Source organism: Rhamphochromis sp. 'chilingali' (genome assembly GCF_963969265.1).
Source record: "Rhamphochromis sp. 'chilingali' genome assembly, chromosome: 9".
Lineage (NCBI taxonomy): Eukaryota > Metazoa > Chordata > Actinopteri > Cichliformes > Cichlidae > Rhamphochromis > Rhamphochromis sp. 'chilingali'.
In genome coordinates, this window is record NC_137936.1 from 14,835,147 (window position 1) to 14,852,164 (window position 17,018).

At 41.8% G+C, this 17,018-nt stretch overlaps 1 protein-coding gene across 6 annotated transcripts in view; it reads left to right on the forward strand.

Moving 5' to 3' along the window:
* Positions 1-17,018, forward strand: part of LOC308402088 (calmodulin-binding transcription activator 1-like) — a 62,287-nt gene that overhangs the window by 2,058 nt on the left and 43,211 nt on the right. For all 6 annotated transcript variants that reach the window (XM_080890690.1, XM_080890689.1, XM_080890693.1 and 3 more), the window contains exons 2-3: positions 418-513; positions 5,538-5,641. In XM_080890690.1, coding sequence (XP_080746816.1) covers positions 418-513; positions 5,538-5,641 — 200 coding nt within the window. The remainder of the gene's footprint in view (positions 1-417; positions 514-5,537; positions 5,642-17,018) is intronic.

Sequence of the window (17,018 nt, forward strand, 5' to 3'; positions counted from 1 at the left end):
CTTCCCCCTGCCTTGTAGATGTGGATGGCACCAGTGGGCATCAGAACAACATCCACCATATAGCCTGGAAGACCATCTCCCTCTGTGCTGGTTGGTCTACTTTGTATCATAGCAACAGTGGTCAGGGAAACAGAGAAATGATGAGAGTGAAGAGAAACTAAAGCTGGGAACAAGTTAGTCACACACACAGAGGCAGTGTATCTTCTGTGGCCAATTGATCAGGGGACACGATGGATGCAAGTTAGTGGATCAGAAAATGGATCAGCCCACATGCATATCACTTGGAGTTTTGTTTCTGGGCTTTAGAGGAGAAAGATTGAGGTGAGGTGTACGACTGCCAAGGAAACCAAAGCCTGAAGTGTCTCCTAAATATGTCCCTGTTTTTTTTTTCTTCTTCTTCTTTTTCTCTTTTTGTAGGACTGAAGAAGATAAGAAATCCAGAGCGAATGGTCAGGATTGCTGTTGGCTACACTGGACACACCCCTCCCAAGAGTGACGACACTGAAGCCAACAGTAAGAGTCACACAAACACTCTTGGCGCAGTTTGTGTGTGCATGTCTGTCTGTGAGGGTGTTTAAGTGCCACCCGCACATTTGTCTGTAGCACAGGGTGACTCTGGGAGCAAGCATAAAAGCCTTCTGGCAGAATGATGCGATGCGGGAACTGAGGTCTCCTCCTCATCTGCTCTGTAACTGATCACTCTTACGCATACGCACAAACACACATACACACACTATCTCTATTTCTCTCTGCTGAGACGTCATTCCAATTCAGCCCTGTTACACATCATGTTTATTCATGCATGCCAGTACAGTATTAGTGGGCACACGCACACACTCCTGCACATAGCCATACAGAAGGCAGGGCTTACTTTGGCTGTCAGTAGTTTATTGTCACACCTAATCTGTACACATGGCATTATGTATCTATAATCCTCAATGGGCCTTGTTAAACTAGAAGTGAGATGGAGTGTGTAATCTGGGGTCGGTGCATGGCCGCGGATGTGTGTGAGTGTGTAGCAAGCATGTGTGCGATTGCTTTTGTCTGTTAGACAGACTATAAAGGCAATGATTGCTTTGATTGGCTATTGATTCCAGAGGACATGGAGCAAATGCATGTGTGTGCCTCTGTGTGCATGTGTGTTAGAGGGGCAAATTGGAGGAAAATAAACAGATGCGAGGAGGAGCAGACGGACATTTAGTGAAGTGATGGCTAGCAGTGGAGGGGGTTAGGAGTGTGGTGGTTGTGGTGGTGGTGTTGGGGGGTATATTTAAACACCACCCACCCCAACAACAACCCTGTCCACCCCTTACTTCAACCCCTTATTCATTTATGCACCAGACCATGCTGAACAGGGAATGAAAGCTGGACTGAATAGAATAGAATAGAATAGAGGGTTCTATTTCTGATGACTGTTTAATAAAAACCAAGGCTTCCCGAGCCTATCCCTGTCTCCTATCTGTTCTCACGTCCCAGCTGGAGGATTACTGGAGGAAAAGTTTATCAGCAGAATGATAAAATTAGCATGCACGCCCATCTCTCTATCTCCCCCCCCTCCGCCCCCTGCTCTCCCTCTTTTTCTCGTCTCTCCTCCCCTCTTCCTGCACTCTCACTCATCCCATGCCACCCCCACCCCCCAAACCATCTTCTCCGTGCCCTGGCTCTCCCTGCTGCCCTCCTCTCACCCTCCTCCCTGCCATCCCTCTATCTAGCTGCTGTGCAATGAGCCTTTCTTTCTGTCACATTAATTTCATCCCGAAAAGGGGGAAAATGTGAAAATTTCCCCTGACGCCTCCTAATATCAGTAGGGGGAGAGTTAAGAGTTGCATTTGGAGCGTTTTTCTCTCTCTTTACTGAGGAGAGTTTTATAATTAACTGACAGCCATCTCACAAGGGCATTGGCTTGTTTCTGTGTTAAATATGGAGATGACAGTTTTATGAGGTAAAATATTCATCAGTCGGAGGCCGCTCTTCTGTGTGATTCCAGTCTAAATGATGGCATTTGATAGTGTACCCAAAGCAATGTTTCACTTTGGTCGAACATTTTCGGTCTTTAGCTCACATACCTCTATATGACTTAATGAGCCATCAGTTTCACATTAGCATTCAGGCATTGTCACTCTTTTGGACTCGTTTTTACTAGATTAGCAAGTGAGTGAGTGATCTGTGTACACCCAGAATTTGTGGCGTGCTGCTGAGGGACTCGCACGAAGCAATGCAGGTATTGAAAGTGTTTTATGATTTTAAATACAAATGTAAAGGCGAACAGCGTCGGATTTTCATATTTAGATGTGCATTCCTTGGGTCCCAGGATGCTTCATTTTCCTGGGTAGCCAGAAAACAAAAGACAAGTTTTTACCCCATGTCACACAATAGTATGGCTCCACCGAGAGTCATTTGGAGCAGATGGAAAGGACGATTGCAACAGCACTGAGGCTGAATCTTTTCAAAACAGGGACGCATTCTCTAGTTCAGGATTGTTAGAAATACAAGATACAACTCTTTGGGGTGTAAAAGCTCATCAGCTTTCAACAAATCTGCAAAGTTGGTCCTCCGTTCCTCGTTAGCAGGGAGAGTAAATGCGAGGACAGGTTAAGATGATGGTTGTGTCCATGAAGGTGTGCTTTGAAAGGGGTTTGGGCACCAAGGTCACTCGTTTAAAAAAAAAAAGAAGAAGTCACTCTGGGACAAATACTGTGATGTGTGTTCTTTGATCAGCAGGCACTGCTGTATGTGTCTGTTTGTATGTATGAGCATGCATATGTGTATGTATGCGTGCGTGTTTGTGTGTGTATGCGTGCCTGCGCATGTGCAACGGGCTTGTTTGATGTGGTGGTTCTGGTACATTTCAAAGGCGAGGCTCTGATGAGAATTCTTCAGAACAGCAGAGGAAGGGAGGGGGTTATAGCCAGGAGGGGTGGGGTCTAAACGCTGATTGGCATTCATAGCAGAGAGGCTGGAGTGCTGCTAAAAAAGAAATTAGGCTTTAACTAAGCTGCACCATTCAGCTGTTTAACTAAGCTGCTGCACAGTTCAGCTGTTTGAAATTCTGTCTTCTCAGGCCTTCTATTAATAAATGCATAATTGATTAGGGGGAGCATACGTGCCTGAACACACTTCCTACTGACACAAACACACACACACACATGCTCAGATAGCTACTTACACTCACACACACACTCACACACACACATATAGCCCCTTCCCCTGTCCTGCTACAGCAATTATTCTTCTTCTTTGCATCTTTGTGTTAGTTTGTTCCAGTCTCCCAAATTTCTTTTTTTTTCTTCATTAACAGCATCTTTCTGGCTCCTTGTCATCTTGCCTCTCTCTGTCTCCCATGCTGACCCTCCCACCTTACCTATCTGTCTTTTTTCTCTTGCTCTGTCATCTTCCCTCAGGTAGAGTATAATTCCTATCTTCCCAGGGGAGTCATGAATGGACGCCCTCTACTCAAATGCTTATCAATAACCTTTGAGTGCTTGCTCGCTTTGACTTCTGAGAAGCACACCCGTTGGGAACACACTCACAAACACATAACAGGGGGTCTGTCTTTGTGTGGACACACTGGTGAGGTGGTATTTTCCTGAGGCTGAGACTTGGTGGATTTTATTTTATTTATTTATTTATTTTTTTACCTTCCCTGCACCTATTCGGTATTTTGGTGATTCTCCGCGCACAGCAGTAGGAAGAGAAGCACAGTAGGGGTAGTTTCACTGGTAATTCAACACCAACAATCAGCTTTGCTGTCAAGTATGACTATATTTCTGCCGTGGCGATCTCATATAGCGCCCTCCACAACATTAATTATACTGTATACTGCATAAGGTATAACTGTCTGTGGCTCTCAGCCCTTTGGTTCCTCTGCTAATTACGTAAATGTTTGAAAACGAGCCACAATTATATTGTTATGTAAAAAAAAAAAAAGCAGAGCAATTTTCTAAAAAAAAAAAGCTTGGCCCTGTAGTTTTTAGAAAACATTAGTCAGGAGAAAACAGTGAACATTTGGAGGCTATTTTTGCTCAGAAAAACAATGTATGTGGGACTGACTCAAAATAAACTACAGTGTCTATTTTGAATTCAGTAAAGATTCATCAGCCTAACACAAATATAGCCTGATATTCACCTCGTTGACTGCCATCCGCCAATCAGCAAAGAAGGTAGCATCCATAATTCCTTTTAAAAAGGCACTTGGGTTTAGAAGCTTGTATTTCTGAATTTTCACTCATGTAAGGGTGGTGGATGATGAATAAATAAACACACAACAAAATTAACCTGCAATGTTTTTTTTGTCGAGAGTTTTTACACATTTTCTCAAAGAGGTTGTAACCAGAGGCGAAGAAATCTGGCTAGCATTTTAATAAAAATCAATTTTGGCACCTTTTAACTAGTATATCCCAGTTCATACAATCACAGAGTATAGTAAACTTGACTTCAAAACTTACTGTTTCAGTTTATTGATACTGTCACAATTTGGGGATATTAGTAATGAATATATTCAATATTGATAAGGTAGAATTTATTGTGAAATTAAAATAATACAGTGGTTTTATTGTAATGACTAGCTGTTGGTTAGTGAACCCTTCAGGGACCTATATGTGTCAAGTGTGATTGCTCCTGTCCTGACTGTAGGAGTTTGCAGACAGACAGACAGAGATTATGTGCACTATAGTAAAATAAGGTCTAAATTTCAATAGTGGGCATTTTGTTTATCTAGTGTTTAGTAACACTAGAAATACGGAGATTTCTATTGAACAGATTAACATAGACGCATTACCCTATGTGTATGTACATGGTCTGATCCTGCTTACTCGTGCGTCACTCTGCCTCCTGTACAAGAATATTAGTTAAATCACAGGGAGAGCTATTCTGGGTTCTCCACTTCATTACCAAACTGTGTGTGTAACACTGTGGAAAAAGTATTGCTTTTAATGGGGATAAGTAATCCCCCTGTGATTAGCTGTGATTGTTATCAACCCCAAATGCACTGATAATGTATGATAATGGATTCTTCTTTATCTAAATCTGTTTGTGGGTGGGCCCCAGGTGCATCTTCACTTGCGGTCCAAAAGTAACCCAGCCGCCACTCCCTCTGCAAGCTTAGCTATTGTTAACTTGATTACCTCGACTGGAGGACTTCTGTTCTCCTTTTCATGTGTAGCACTTTGAATCACACATAGATAATAAGCTATATTAAGGCCCAGTGACATAAAGATGATGTGGAAATATTAAACCCAACTTCATCGGTTTCTCATTCAGACTTCCTTGCAGACATCTCTTTCCACTGCTATGCCAAAAATATTCCTGATAAATCTCAAATATCCCACTCAAGTACAAGATGGACAGAACACATCTCTCACATCAAACCTTTAAAATTGTACTTATAATTTTAACTCATAATTTTCCTTTGCCATATCCAAGAATTCTGCTATTCTGCTCAAGGTGTCTTTGTGTCTAATGTGCAATTAGTCCTCTCTTTCTACTCGTCTGTCATTTATCCTGTTTAATCTTCTTCTTTTTTTTCTTCCCTACCTCAGATGAGCCCGGCCAGTTGAAGATTTACCTTCCTAAGAAGCTGCTAGAGTGTCTACCCAAATGTTCCTCTCTGCCCAAGGAGCGCCATCGCTGGAACACCAACGAGGTGAGAATGAGACACACTCACATTGAGAGATGAAGAGGAGGTAAACAAACACAATGGCAGCTTTTCATTATGGGATCCTAAAACTGTGACACTGGGAAGTAACAAAAAAAAAAGCCCAAAAAACAACCATCAGCAACCTGAACTCACAGCGAAAATCTGACAGAGTATAGATTCCATTTGGCATGTTGCTGTCTGTTTTTCTTTGTAACCCAAAACCATTCTGGGGTAGGGCATAGGAAACAGCGGATTTGAGGTCTGAAACAATAAGGCTTATAGGCTGAAAAAACAAGGAATGAGGGTACAGATATGATTGTTTCTAGTGCTGCGTTTTACTAGGTTCAAAGAAGGTCTGGTCAGTAAGATACATTTTTTGCTATGGAACCAGAGAAAGTTGATAAAACTGTTGTATGTTTTTGGCTCCAAAGCAAACACAGCTACCATTCATTCATAAAGAGCAGAGATCGCTTTGCTCTAGGCCAAAATTAGCATCATCTTTGCTGTGTGAACAATAGATAACTTAGCCAAGAATGTAAAATTGGGTCAAGTTAGGTTCGGGACAGCTATTTACTTAGGGCCAAGGATAACCCTGAGATGAACATTTTGGGCGTGCGAAAAGCTTTTCAGAGTTGCATGTTGTTTCCAGACTTAAGCTGTTAGCTTAGAAAAGTGTCTGATGGGTGGAAATGGTTGCAGGCATTTATCGTCAATACCTCCTTGTTTATGCATCGCACAGCCCCTCCACTGGTGGTTTCCTCCATCCATTGTGATGTGGTTGGCCTCTGCTGAGACATTTTCTCCATGTGCAGACTGTGCACTCCATTATGGATGTGTGTTTGTGTTATTGATTACCAAGTCCAGCATTATTATGCAATGCAAAGCTGATTTGGCCTGTGGTTTTTCTCTCAGGAAAGTCATTACATTTTTCATGCAATCCATCTCAATGAAGGTCATAGTTAAGCACGGTGCCTACTGAACAGTGTGTTTGTATGAATAAGCAGTGTGCATGTGCGGTGTGTGTGTGTTTGCGGTGTGTTTCAGAGCAACGTGACTGCTACCGGTTAGGGACTTCCACACATCAGCCAACCACAAGCAATTGTGGACAATGCTCTGAATTAGACGAGCACACCTTGTTTCTGCCCCTTTTCCTGGCCTTACTCCCTTCTTGTCTCCCTAAGTCTCCCTTCCAACTCTTCTCTCTCCATCTCTTTCTGTCTCTACACCCCCAGTACCACTGCCCCCCCTCCACACACACACCACTCCCCATGCCTCTCTCTCCCTCTCTGATGAGGAGGTGCAGGCTCAGTTCAGGGGGAGGTTGGTTGTCCCTCAGCGGATTTCTTCAAAGCTCCTCTTCCACCCAGGCATAAAGTTTTCTGCATACTTAAACAGTCCATTGTGTCTGCTGCTCCTCTTGCTTAGTGCTTTCTTAGTGGGAGACATGTGTATGCTCACTGTGCGTTTAGTGCATGTATGTATTTCAGCCTGTGCATCCGGCGCAAGGAACCCTAGATTATTGCCATTGATTATTTTGAAGCTGCTGCGACAAAAGAATTGATTTTTTCCCCTGTCTGTTGACTTTTTTTTAATCTGTCTGAATTGCAGACATTCAAAGAAATCTACCAGTTTTTGTCATCAGCGTATAGGATATTAAATTAGCATTGTCCTGAAATTTTATCTGCGTGTACTGTTGAATGTCCACAATAGATTGTAATGCAAAACATTTTTAGATGCGGGGTTTCTGGACCAATCAGCTGTCAAGCCAGCTGTTAAATTTGGAGATTTTATTTACTTGGGCACATCTCTTCAATATTTGTATGCATGTGTGTGTGTAATTATTTACTGTGTAGATCCATTTGTGTGTGTTTCTATATAATTCTTTGTTTCCATATGTCTGTACATAAGCAAATCAAGAATTGGCTTTGGGTGTCCTCATCGTCAATGGCTTTTGGGTTTTTACATGCTGTTTATAAAAGCCATGCAGAATCAGGATTATCCTTAGTTTGTGTGTGTGTGTGCGTGTGTGTGTGTGTGAGGCTACGAAAAACGAGCGTGATAGATAAAGAGATTAAGACTTCGTTTGAGCGAGAATGCCTCTTATTAAGTCAGATTCAATCTTTACATGTCTTCATCTGATATGTCCTTAGTCTCACCTTTTTCTTGGCATGTGCATCACTTTGCAAGTGTGTGTGTGTGTGTGTGTGTGTGTGTGTGTGTGTGTGTGTGTGTGTGTGTGTGTGTGTGTGTGTGTGTGTGTGTGTGGCTGTGTGTGCATGTGCGTTTGTTTCCCTGTGTGCAAAAGGATCTCTGTTTTGTCACGCATGGCTCCCCCTGACACCTTGGTCTCCCACAAGCACTGAGCTGTGACCCCATACATTTTTTACCCAGGCCGTTCCTCCTGCTCTCTGTCCTTTCCTCTCTTCCTTCCCTTTCCTCTCTCTCTCTCTCGCTCTCTCTCCCTCTTTTGTGTATCTACTGATGTGTGAAATTATTCTGGGATGGAGGGATGGATTCCTCCCTGAAGGGCTGAGCGGAGGCGTGAGCCTTTTGTTCAATAATAGATTGGGGGTGTATGTGTATCTGTCCATGGTAATAGACTATGGACTAGTTTTAGATAACAAACCACACTCAGGTGGGCAGACTGATGGTGAAGCCTGTGTTATCTATCCATCTGGAATTACTCGTTGTTTGGTTTCAGCAAATTCTTCGGAGCACCACCACGAGGAGGCTATCAAACTTTTGAAATGTAGACAAAGACCAACTTTAGAGTTTCATCGTGTGACTCAAGCTCATGAAAAGATATGATTACTCTTGTGGGGACCCTTGACATCCTGGCTCGTATATTAAGAAGCCAGACTGAGATGAATACTAAGTTAAAAAATTCTTTTTAAAGCTCCAGTTCAATATGAGACATGCACACACACGCTGTGCAAATGTGCATGTCATTGTGTGGTCTAATGTGCATTTTAAAGGCTTCTACTTCAGAGCTTCTCCCCCACTATAATTCAAATGATGCAACTGTCAAATGTGTTGGTACAGACTTCAGTGCATCACACAGATGACAGTTGCCTGTGCCACAACGCGTCTGCATGTGACTCTGCTCCACATGTCGCTCGACTGTACGAGTGGGGGGAAAAAGCAAATGTGAGAGCGGTACTATTTTGTCCTTAATGATATGAAACAAAATGCTCTGAAACAGGCAGTGTTTTTGCCGTAATGCGCTGTTCTCATCGTGCAGAGATGTGTACGTAGCTGTGTGGTGTGATGAGAGGCTCATTACCGGCGCTCACACGCCCGTTGTCTGGTTGTGTTGCTGCATGACAATAACGTGATAAGAAGTGGATCAAAAATCATATATGTTCCACACCATCATCTGCCTCCTGTGTGTGGGTGTGTATCTCTTTTTGTGCATAGTTGTTCTCATGGTAACCGATTGTGCATGAGTGTGTGAATGTGTGTGTGTGTGTGTGTGTGTGTGTGTGTGTGTGTGTGTGTGTGCACGCACGCATTTATATTTGTGTTAATTATATGATTGATGATGCATGTGCACCATTCATGATTTTGCGGCACACTTAAGGTGATAGGAGAGGGATTGCAAGTGGTATCAATGAGTTGCCGATCATGTCAACCAGACATGATAATTAAAAAAAATAATAGCAACAACAATAATAATAGGTAAAGAGCAGACATCTCAGGGAAAACTGTCAGTAACCCACTCACACGTGCGTGCTGTAGTGCCTCAGCTTATGGGAGCTACAATTTCTAGACCAAACAAAGCTTGGGTTGCTGGTGTGTGAGTACGTGTGCATGTTTAATTTATTATTAATGCCATTACTGTTGTTTGTGAGCCATTAAACAGATACATTGGATTAAATATGCACATACACAGCACTCCGCTGTTTGTGGAGATATTTCCTGTTTTTCCAATGTGGCTAAAACATCAGGCAGGAATGTCTGAAAAACAAGTTACACTTGGGGGAGATTGGCAGTTGTCAGTTACTAGACCAGGGGTGGCCAACCCGCGGCTCTCGAGCCGCATGCGGCTCTTTGCCTGGTTTCATGCGGCTCTTACGTTCATATCAAAGTTTGTGTTTTGATTTTTTTTATGTTGTTGTTTTAAAATGTGCGCGTTCGCTTCGCTTGAGTTCAATACGGTATTTTCATCAAATGCGCATGTGTGTGAGATGAAAATACCGCAAAGTTTCCCAGTAGGAGCAAGTTCGCCCTTAAAATGGCAGGAAAAAAATGCACAGCAAAAAGAAAATATGAAGATGAACACAGGACGTTTTTAACAGAGTGGGAGAGTTTATATTTTTTTGTTGAACGCAATGGTAAGCCATTCTGCCTTATATGTCAGACGTCATTAGCGCATTTCAAAGATTCAAATCTTCAGCGCCACTTCAGCTCACTCCTTGCTAACATCGACCAGGAATTTCCAAAAGGGACTGAACTTCGCAAGCACGAGTTGGCCACTTTGAAAAGTCAGGCAGAAAAGCAGATACAGTTTTTCCAAAAATTTACGAAGCGGTCAGAGACCATAACGCTCGCATCCTATCAGCTGGCTTGGAACATTGCACGGGCTAAAAAGCCATACAATGAAGGGGAGTTCGTTAAAAAATGCCTCAGTGATGTTGTTGAAATCTTGTCTCCTGAAAACGACAAATTAAAACGCATGGTATCAGACGTCCAACTGTCCCGCCACACTGTTGAACACAGAATATCGGACATTAACACGGCTATTGAATCACAGTTGCACTCTGACCTTCAAGCATGTGAGTATTTTAGTGTCGCATTGGATGAGAGTTGTGATATACAAGACAAGCCTCAGTTGGCAATATTTGCACGGTCTGTTTCAAACGATTGTGTGATCAAAGAAGAACTCCTGGATATTGTGCCATTAAAAGACAGAACCCGTGGCATAGATGTGAAAGAAACCATGATGGCTGCATTTGAAAAAGCAAATCTGCCCATAACGAAATTAACTGCAATAGCCACGGATGGAGCACCAGCCATGATGGGATCTGTGAACGGGCTTGTGGGGCTGTGCAAAGCTGACCAAACTATTCCTGACTTTTGGAATTTCCACTGCATCATCCACATGGAGCAACTCGTGTCTAAATCATTGAATTTAGATAACGTCATGAAGCCTGTGATGGAAATCGTCAACTATATCCGCACACATGCGCTTAACCACAGGCAATTCAAGAATCTCATCGCTGAGCTGGACCAAGGGCTTCCAGGTGACCTGCCGCTGCACTGCACTGTGAGGTGGCTGTCAAAAGGCCAGGTACTCTCTCGCTTCTTTGAGCTTTTGGATGCCGTGAAACTGTTTATGGAAAAGAAGGACAAGGACTATCCCGAGCTCTCGGACCTCAAGTGGATTATGGATCTGGCCTTTTTGGTCGACATGCTGTGTCACTTGGACAGACTGAACCTGACCCTGCAGGGTAAGTTAAAAATGCTCCCTGACCTAGTGCAAAGTGTGTTTGCGTTTGTCAACAAACTGAAGCTGTTCAAGACACATATTCAAAAGGGAGATTTAACGCATTTTCCCACTCTGCTAAAAGCCAGCGGGCAAGTCGCCAGTGCTGCCCTGAGTAAGCAAAGAGCCAGATATGCAACGCTGATTGAAAACTTGCACGAAAGCTTCGTGACCCGGTTCCATGATCTACAATTGAAAAGGCCACAGATTACGTTCCTTGCCGACCCATTTAATGCAGAGACCGGCTGTTTGAAAGTCCCGCTAGTCACAGATGAAGCTGCGGCTGAGTTGGAGATGATCGATCTTTGTGAAGAGGACCAATTGAAACCTGCTTTAAGGGAAGGGACCATTGAGTTCTGGAAAAGTGTGCCAATGGAAAAATACCCCAATGTCAAACGGGCTGCGCTTAAGATACTGTCAATGTTTGGGTCAACATACGTCTGCGAGTCTGTGTTTTCTACCCTAAAACATGTGAAATCAAAGCATCGATCTGTTCTGACTGACACACATGTGAAAGAATTGCTTCGAGTGACAACAACGGAATACAAGCCAGATTTAAAGAGGATTGTTCAAGGCAAGGAATGCCAGAAGTCCCACTAAACAACATGCATTATAAAAGTAAATGCTATTGTAGATTATTATATTTTTGTTTGTGGACTTGGTTGAACTGAGAGTTTGTGTGTGTGAGACAGTGCACACAATGTTCATTGTTGAAAATGACTGGCCTGTGGTTTTAGTACTGTAGGAGTCCATTTCTGTCATTATCATGTTGGTGTGTGACATTTACAATAAATCTGGCTGAGCAGAGATGTGTGTATTTTGTGTGTGTGTGTGTGTGTGTGTGTGTGTGTGTGTGTGTGTGTGTGTGTGTGTGTGTGTGTGTGTGTGTGTGTGTGTGAGTGAGTGAGTGAGTGAGAGAGAGAGAGAGAGAGAGAGAGAGAGAGAGAGGAAAGGATGGGTGATGTTCATGTGTGCCCATGCGTATGATGTGGCTCTTTGCGGTAACACAGTAAAAAAAAAGTGGCTCTTGGTCTCTGACTGGTTGGCCACCCCTGTACTAGACGATGAATCCATTATGGAAACCCTGAGTGATTATTGCAGGCCTCTCTGTTCCATTCAGACTGTGGTGTAGGGAAATAGGTGTTGTGAGTATTACAGCTGTTCATCCCTGCATTCATATTTGTGAATGTGTTGGAATGGTTAGATAAAATTAATTTAAATGTTTGAATAAGCACCAAGTAGATCTAATATTTTAATTTGTTACATGCTGTGTGAAAAAGTACAAGGAAAAACAGATTTTCATAGTGGAATATTTGCATAAAGATTTGCAGTCATACAGTGCTCTTGTGGGTGGAAAAAAAATTCACACAGAACTAAAATTTTACAGCTAAACCTAGAGTAAAATCCAAAAGTCCAAATTAAATATTCAAGCACTAATTTTGCATTAATTGGGAAGATCATATAGTCAAAATCAGCAGCTGTCCTAACAGATAAGTTGATTACACAGAGCCGCCTGAGCTCTTTACCATCCCTTCAGTTATTCCTGCAAGCTGCTTTGCAACCCACATTCACCCCAGCTCCTTCTTTTTGTGTCTGAACTGTCTGACCTCCCCACCCCACAGACCTATTCCACTAAATAAAAATTACTGCAGATGGCTACAATAGTCTTTATTTAACTAGAACGGTCCCAAGTGGCTGAAAGGTTATAGTTTCAGCTGAAGCTTGATTGGATCAGTCGGAGGCATGGTTATTACATCATTAGCCTTATATGAGCAGGCACATACCGACCTCCCACCAGGGAGACAGGCGGTGTAGGGAAATATCCTTGAAAACACTTTTACAGTTCAGAAATATATATCCTATCAGCACATCATTTCACAGTGAGTTTCCCCTTTGTATGCACAATTTAAACATCACAATTTCGATGGTTTGGGCTCTTTCACTCCATGTTACTCTGACTTGGAGCTTTGGGTGTCTGAATAAATTCCCCCCAAACTGTCATACATAGTAGTAGAGCTGAAATATTTGTCAATATGTTTTTTAATTAAATATTTTAATTTAAAATATGTAAATGTACGCATTTTTACTTTTCATTTAGGCGAGTACCACTCTGAGGATTTTGAACCAATAATTGACCCATTTTGTTGTTATGTAACCATCTCCAGGCCTCAGTGTCATCGTTGTCTGGCAACAAAAAAACAAAAACAATCATCCATCCATTATTCCATCTATCAATTTCTTCCATTTATCCAATTCCTGGTAGAGGTGGCTCTGGAGCCAATCCCAGCAGATCCATTCTAGCACACTTATTTTTTCCAGTGGGGGTACTCCAGCTGTTCAGTCATACAAGCCACTGGGGTGGACAGTAAAATACAAAATAGTTTAATTCACTATAACAAAAAAAGATACTGATTTTCTGTTAGCCTGTCATCTTGTTTTCTATCCAGGAACAGCTGATGGGAATTATCCTGAACCTTTTGTATAAATCTGGCACGCTTGCATTATATATTATGGTGATATTGACTGATACTTTGTTATTAATTAATTAATGCAGCTATTAAATATACAAGTAGTAGTTTAGTCACTATTTAACTTTTTAAACTATTTATAATTGAAATCGTTCCATGTCAGTGTTGGAGCTTATCAGAATGATTTAATGTTGATTCTCTCCCCTCCAGAGAAATGTGTTCTTCTGACAGCTGCACCCACACAATACCACACATGTGTAACTCCAAACCTTTTTAAAAAAAATCAGGGACTATTTGTGCAAATCTTAGTCATTTGTTTTGAATTGTCAGGCACTGTTACAGGCACAGTCCTCAAAACAAAAAGCCCAAACTATTCTTTTTCATTTTCAGATTTGGTGATGCGCAGCTACAGTCCTTTTGACCCCATTTTCTTTCCAAAGTTGTGCCCTTGATTTTTGACATTGATGTGCAAACTGCCAAAGTGCAACACAACCTGGCACAGGTCGTGAAAGGCTCAAACTCCTCCTTTCCTCCTTTTGGCCGTGTCAGTACATAGACAGAAGTATAAGGGTTTTGGAAACTTATAGAAAGTTTTATTTTTAAACAAAATGGGTGTGCTGCCTAAGTATTTGTTAGATAACATGTTGGTGAGAAACTTTATCCGTGTCAGTGTGTGTGTGTGTCCCAGAGCCTGCCTATGGCTGTAACCTCTCCAGTTGACATTGAGCTCTGTGCTGTTGCCGTTTACCAGAGTAAAGCATAGTTTAATGAGGGGGCAAAGAAGCCAGTACACACACTCACACATGCACACTCATGCATGCTACATACGTCTACACTCGCAGACATGCACACGCAGGACCAGAGGGGTGTTTCACAGCTCCTTGTGTTTGATTCCCATTCTTTTATTTTTAATCATTCCTCTGTCTTTTGGGTTGAGAAATATTTTATGTTTGGAGAGCGCCAAGTTATAATCACTAATTAGTCCTCCAGGCTCTCTCGCTTCATCCCCCCAACCCCCACCCCACCACCCTGCTTTCTTCCCATCTCTCTCTGAGCCAAGCATAGCCCAATTACACCCAGCATCACTTTGTGTCTGCTGTGACTTCCATTTTCCACTTCCATACTGTCCTGCTGACCCGACCGGAAAAATTAACCAAAATGTAAAGAAACACAAAGAAGTAATTGCATCCATTCTACTCAAAGATTAATATCCCTGTTGATAAATGTAATTATTCAGCAAGCTTTTGCAAACAGGGACGTGCATGGTAAATTCTGCAAGTTTTAGCCATGCTGGTATTTTAGCCCGCACAAGTTCACAAGAAGACGAGATTAACTGGGTTTTACAGGTCAGGTGTCTGTGGTTGGAGTTAGAACTGTCCCTCCTTTCCTCTTTACATTGTGTGCTGGGAGTGATGGAGTGTAAGGTGGCCAGTGAGTGTGTGGAATTGGTTTTGTGGTGGTGGTTTTGGACTATTTCCCTAAAGAAGAATAAGGGTAGTTTCATTATTCATCATTTTCATTATTGGCATTTAAATATTCAGTTAATTCGTAAAAACGATCATCTGTCAGTCACTTTCGAGTCATTTGGGTTTAAGAAAAAAAAATCACTTCCAATCAGTAACTCAATGGTGTGAATTGGGGAAAACTCAAACTGGAACCTTTTGTCAGCAAAACCACCTATTTACAGGTATTAGAAAGCCAAATTTGATTATCTGAGGATACATTCATTAATCGGGAAGCAGAGCTACAGCAAAACTTGGGAGTAAAGCAAGAGCAAAAAAAAGGGGACTTCAGTCAGAAATGGAATATCTTCCATTAATGTGCCAACAACAAGCTTTTTTAAATTAGAAAACAGAAGTTAGGTATCATAATTTGATGACACCTGAAGCTTCCTGACAGGACCACAGCAGCTAATCTAGTGAACTTTTTGATGACAGTTGTGATCCTAGATGCATGGATATGGTAATGGAAGGACTGCCAACACTAGATACAGACAGAAAACTTTGACTGAGACACCCCTTTCTTTTGACAAGTTGTCTACTGCCGTCCAGCAGCTTACATGTGGCTGAGCATCAGAAATCGATGGACTCCCTGCAGAGTCCTATAAACTGTTTTGGTTTGTGTTGGGAAAAGATTTGTATAAACATTTTAGAGACTTATTAGATTCTGCAACAATGCTGCTCAGCTGCTTTCAGAGCAATTTGCCAACATTTACAAAAAAGAGAGAGATTCTAGGTTTGCTTAGAAACTTTAGTCCAGTGTTTCTCCTTTGCATAGATTATAAAATAATTACAAAATGTTTCTCAAATAGACTGAAGGACTGTTTGATACTTTGGTTTCTGTTATCAATAACAATCAGTCATATTACATTCTTGAAAGCACAAAATAGACAATCTGTTTTTGAGTCATGAAATGACCTATCAAAATGTCAGGGTCTGGATGTACGCCTTTTTTCTATAAATCAAGAAAATCCTTTTGACATAGTGGATCATTTTTATTTGTTTAGGATGCTTGAAGCTTTTAGGTTTGGAATAAAAAGTATTTCATGAATTAAGTTTCCCTATTCAAATGTGTCTGTTTTGCTGAAGATACGAGGGGGACTCAGCAGACCAGTCCCTGTACAGAGAGGCATTAGGCTAATGTCTGCTATGTTGTATGCTCTCACCATTGAGCCCCTCTTGAACCAATTAAGACAGGATCTCACCGGGTTAAACTTTGATGCAGATGCCAGTTAGTTTGTCTGCTAGTCAAAAATGATGCTCACACTATTGGAACAAAAGTTACCACTGTGTAAGTGTGTATCCTCTGTGAGAGTTAACTGGCAAAAGTGTGAAGGTTTACTGTTAGGAGAGTGGAAAAGCAAACAAGCAGCCATTACTTCCAGCTGGCGCTGCAGTGGAGCAGACAGGGATGAAATGCCTTGGGGTTTTTCTTGGCAATGATGATTTGCAGAGGAAAAACTGGGAGGGTGTAGTGGAGAAAATTAGTGCCCGATTGTTTAAATGAATGCTGGCCCAGTCACAGCTGTCTTATAGCCCCCTATAGGACAGCGGTGACCGGTTGTGAATAATCTTCTTGAGCCTTCAAATGCACTGGTGCAGGACATTCAGAAGAGACTGATTAACTTAACTTAACTTACCAGTATGGACATATTAGGAACTTCATCATTCTACCTCTGTGCTAAAGACATGCTAAAGACCACTGGCTTAAGAGTGCTCAAAAGTAAGATAAGATAGATAAGATAACCTTTATTAGTCCCACACGTGGGAAATTTGTTTTGTCACAGCAGGAAGTGGACAGTGCAAAAGTTATGACGCAAAAATTAGAATACAATAAGAATAAATACAGTACACAGCTGTACAGAATAGAATAAAATAATATACTATATACAGTAGAATAAAATAGAATAAAAATATACAATAAGATAAAA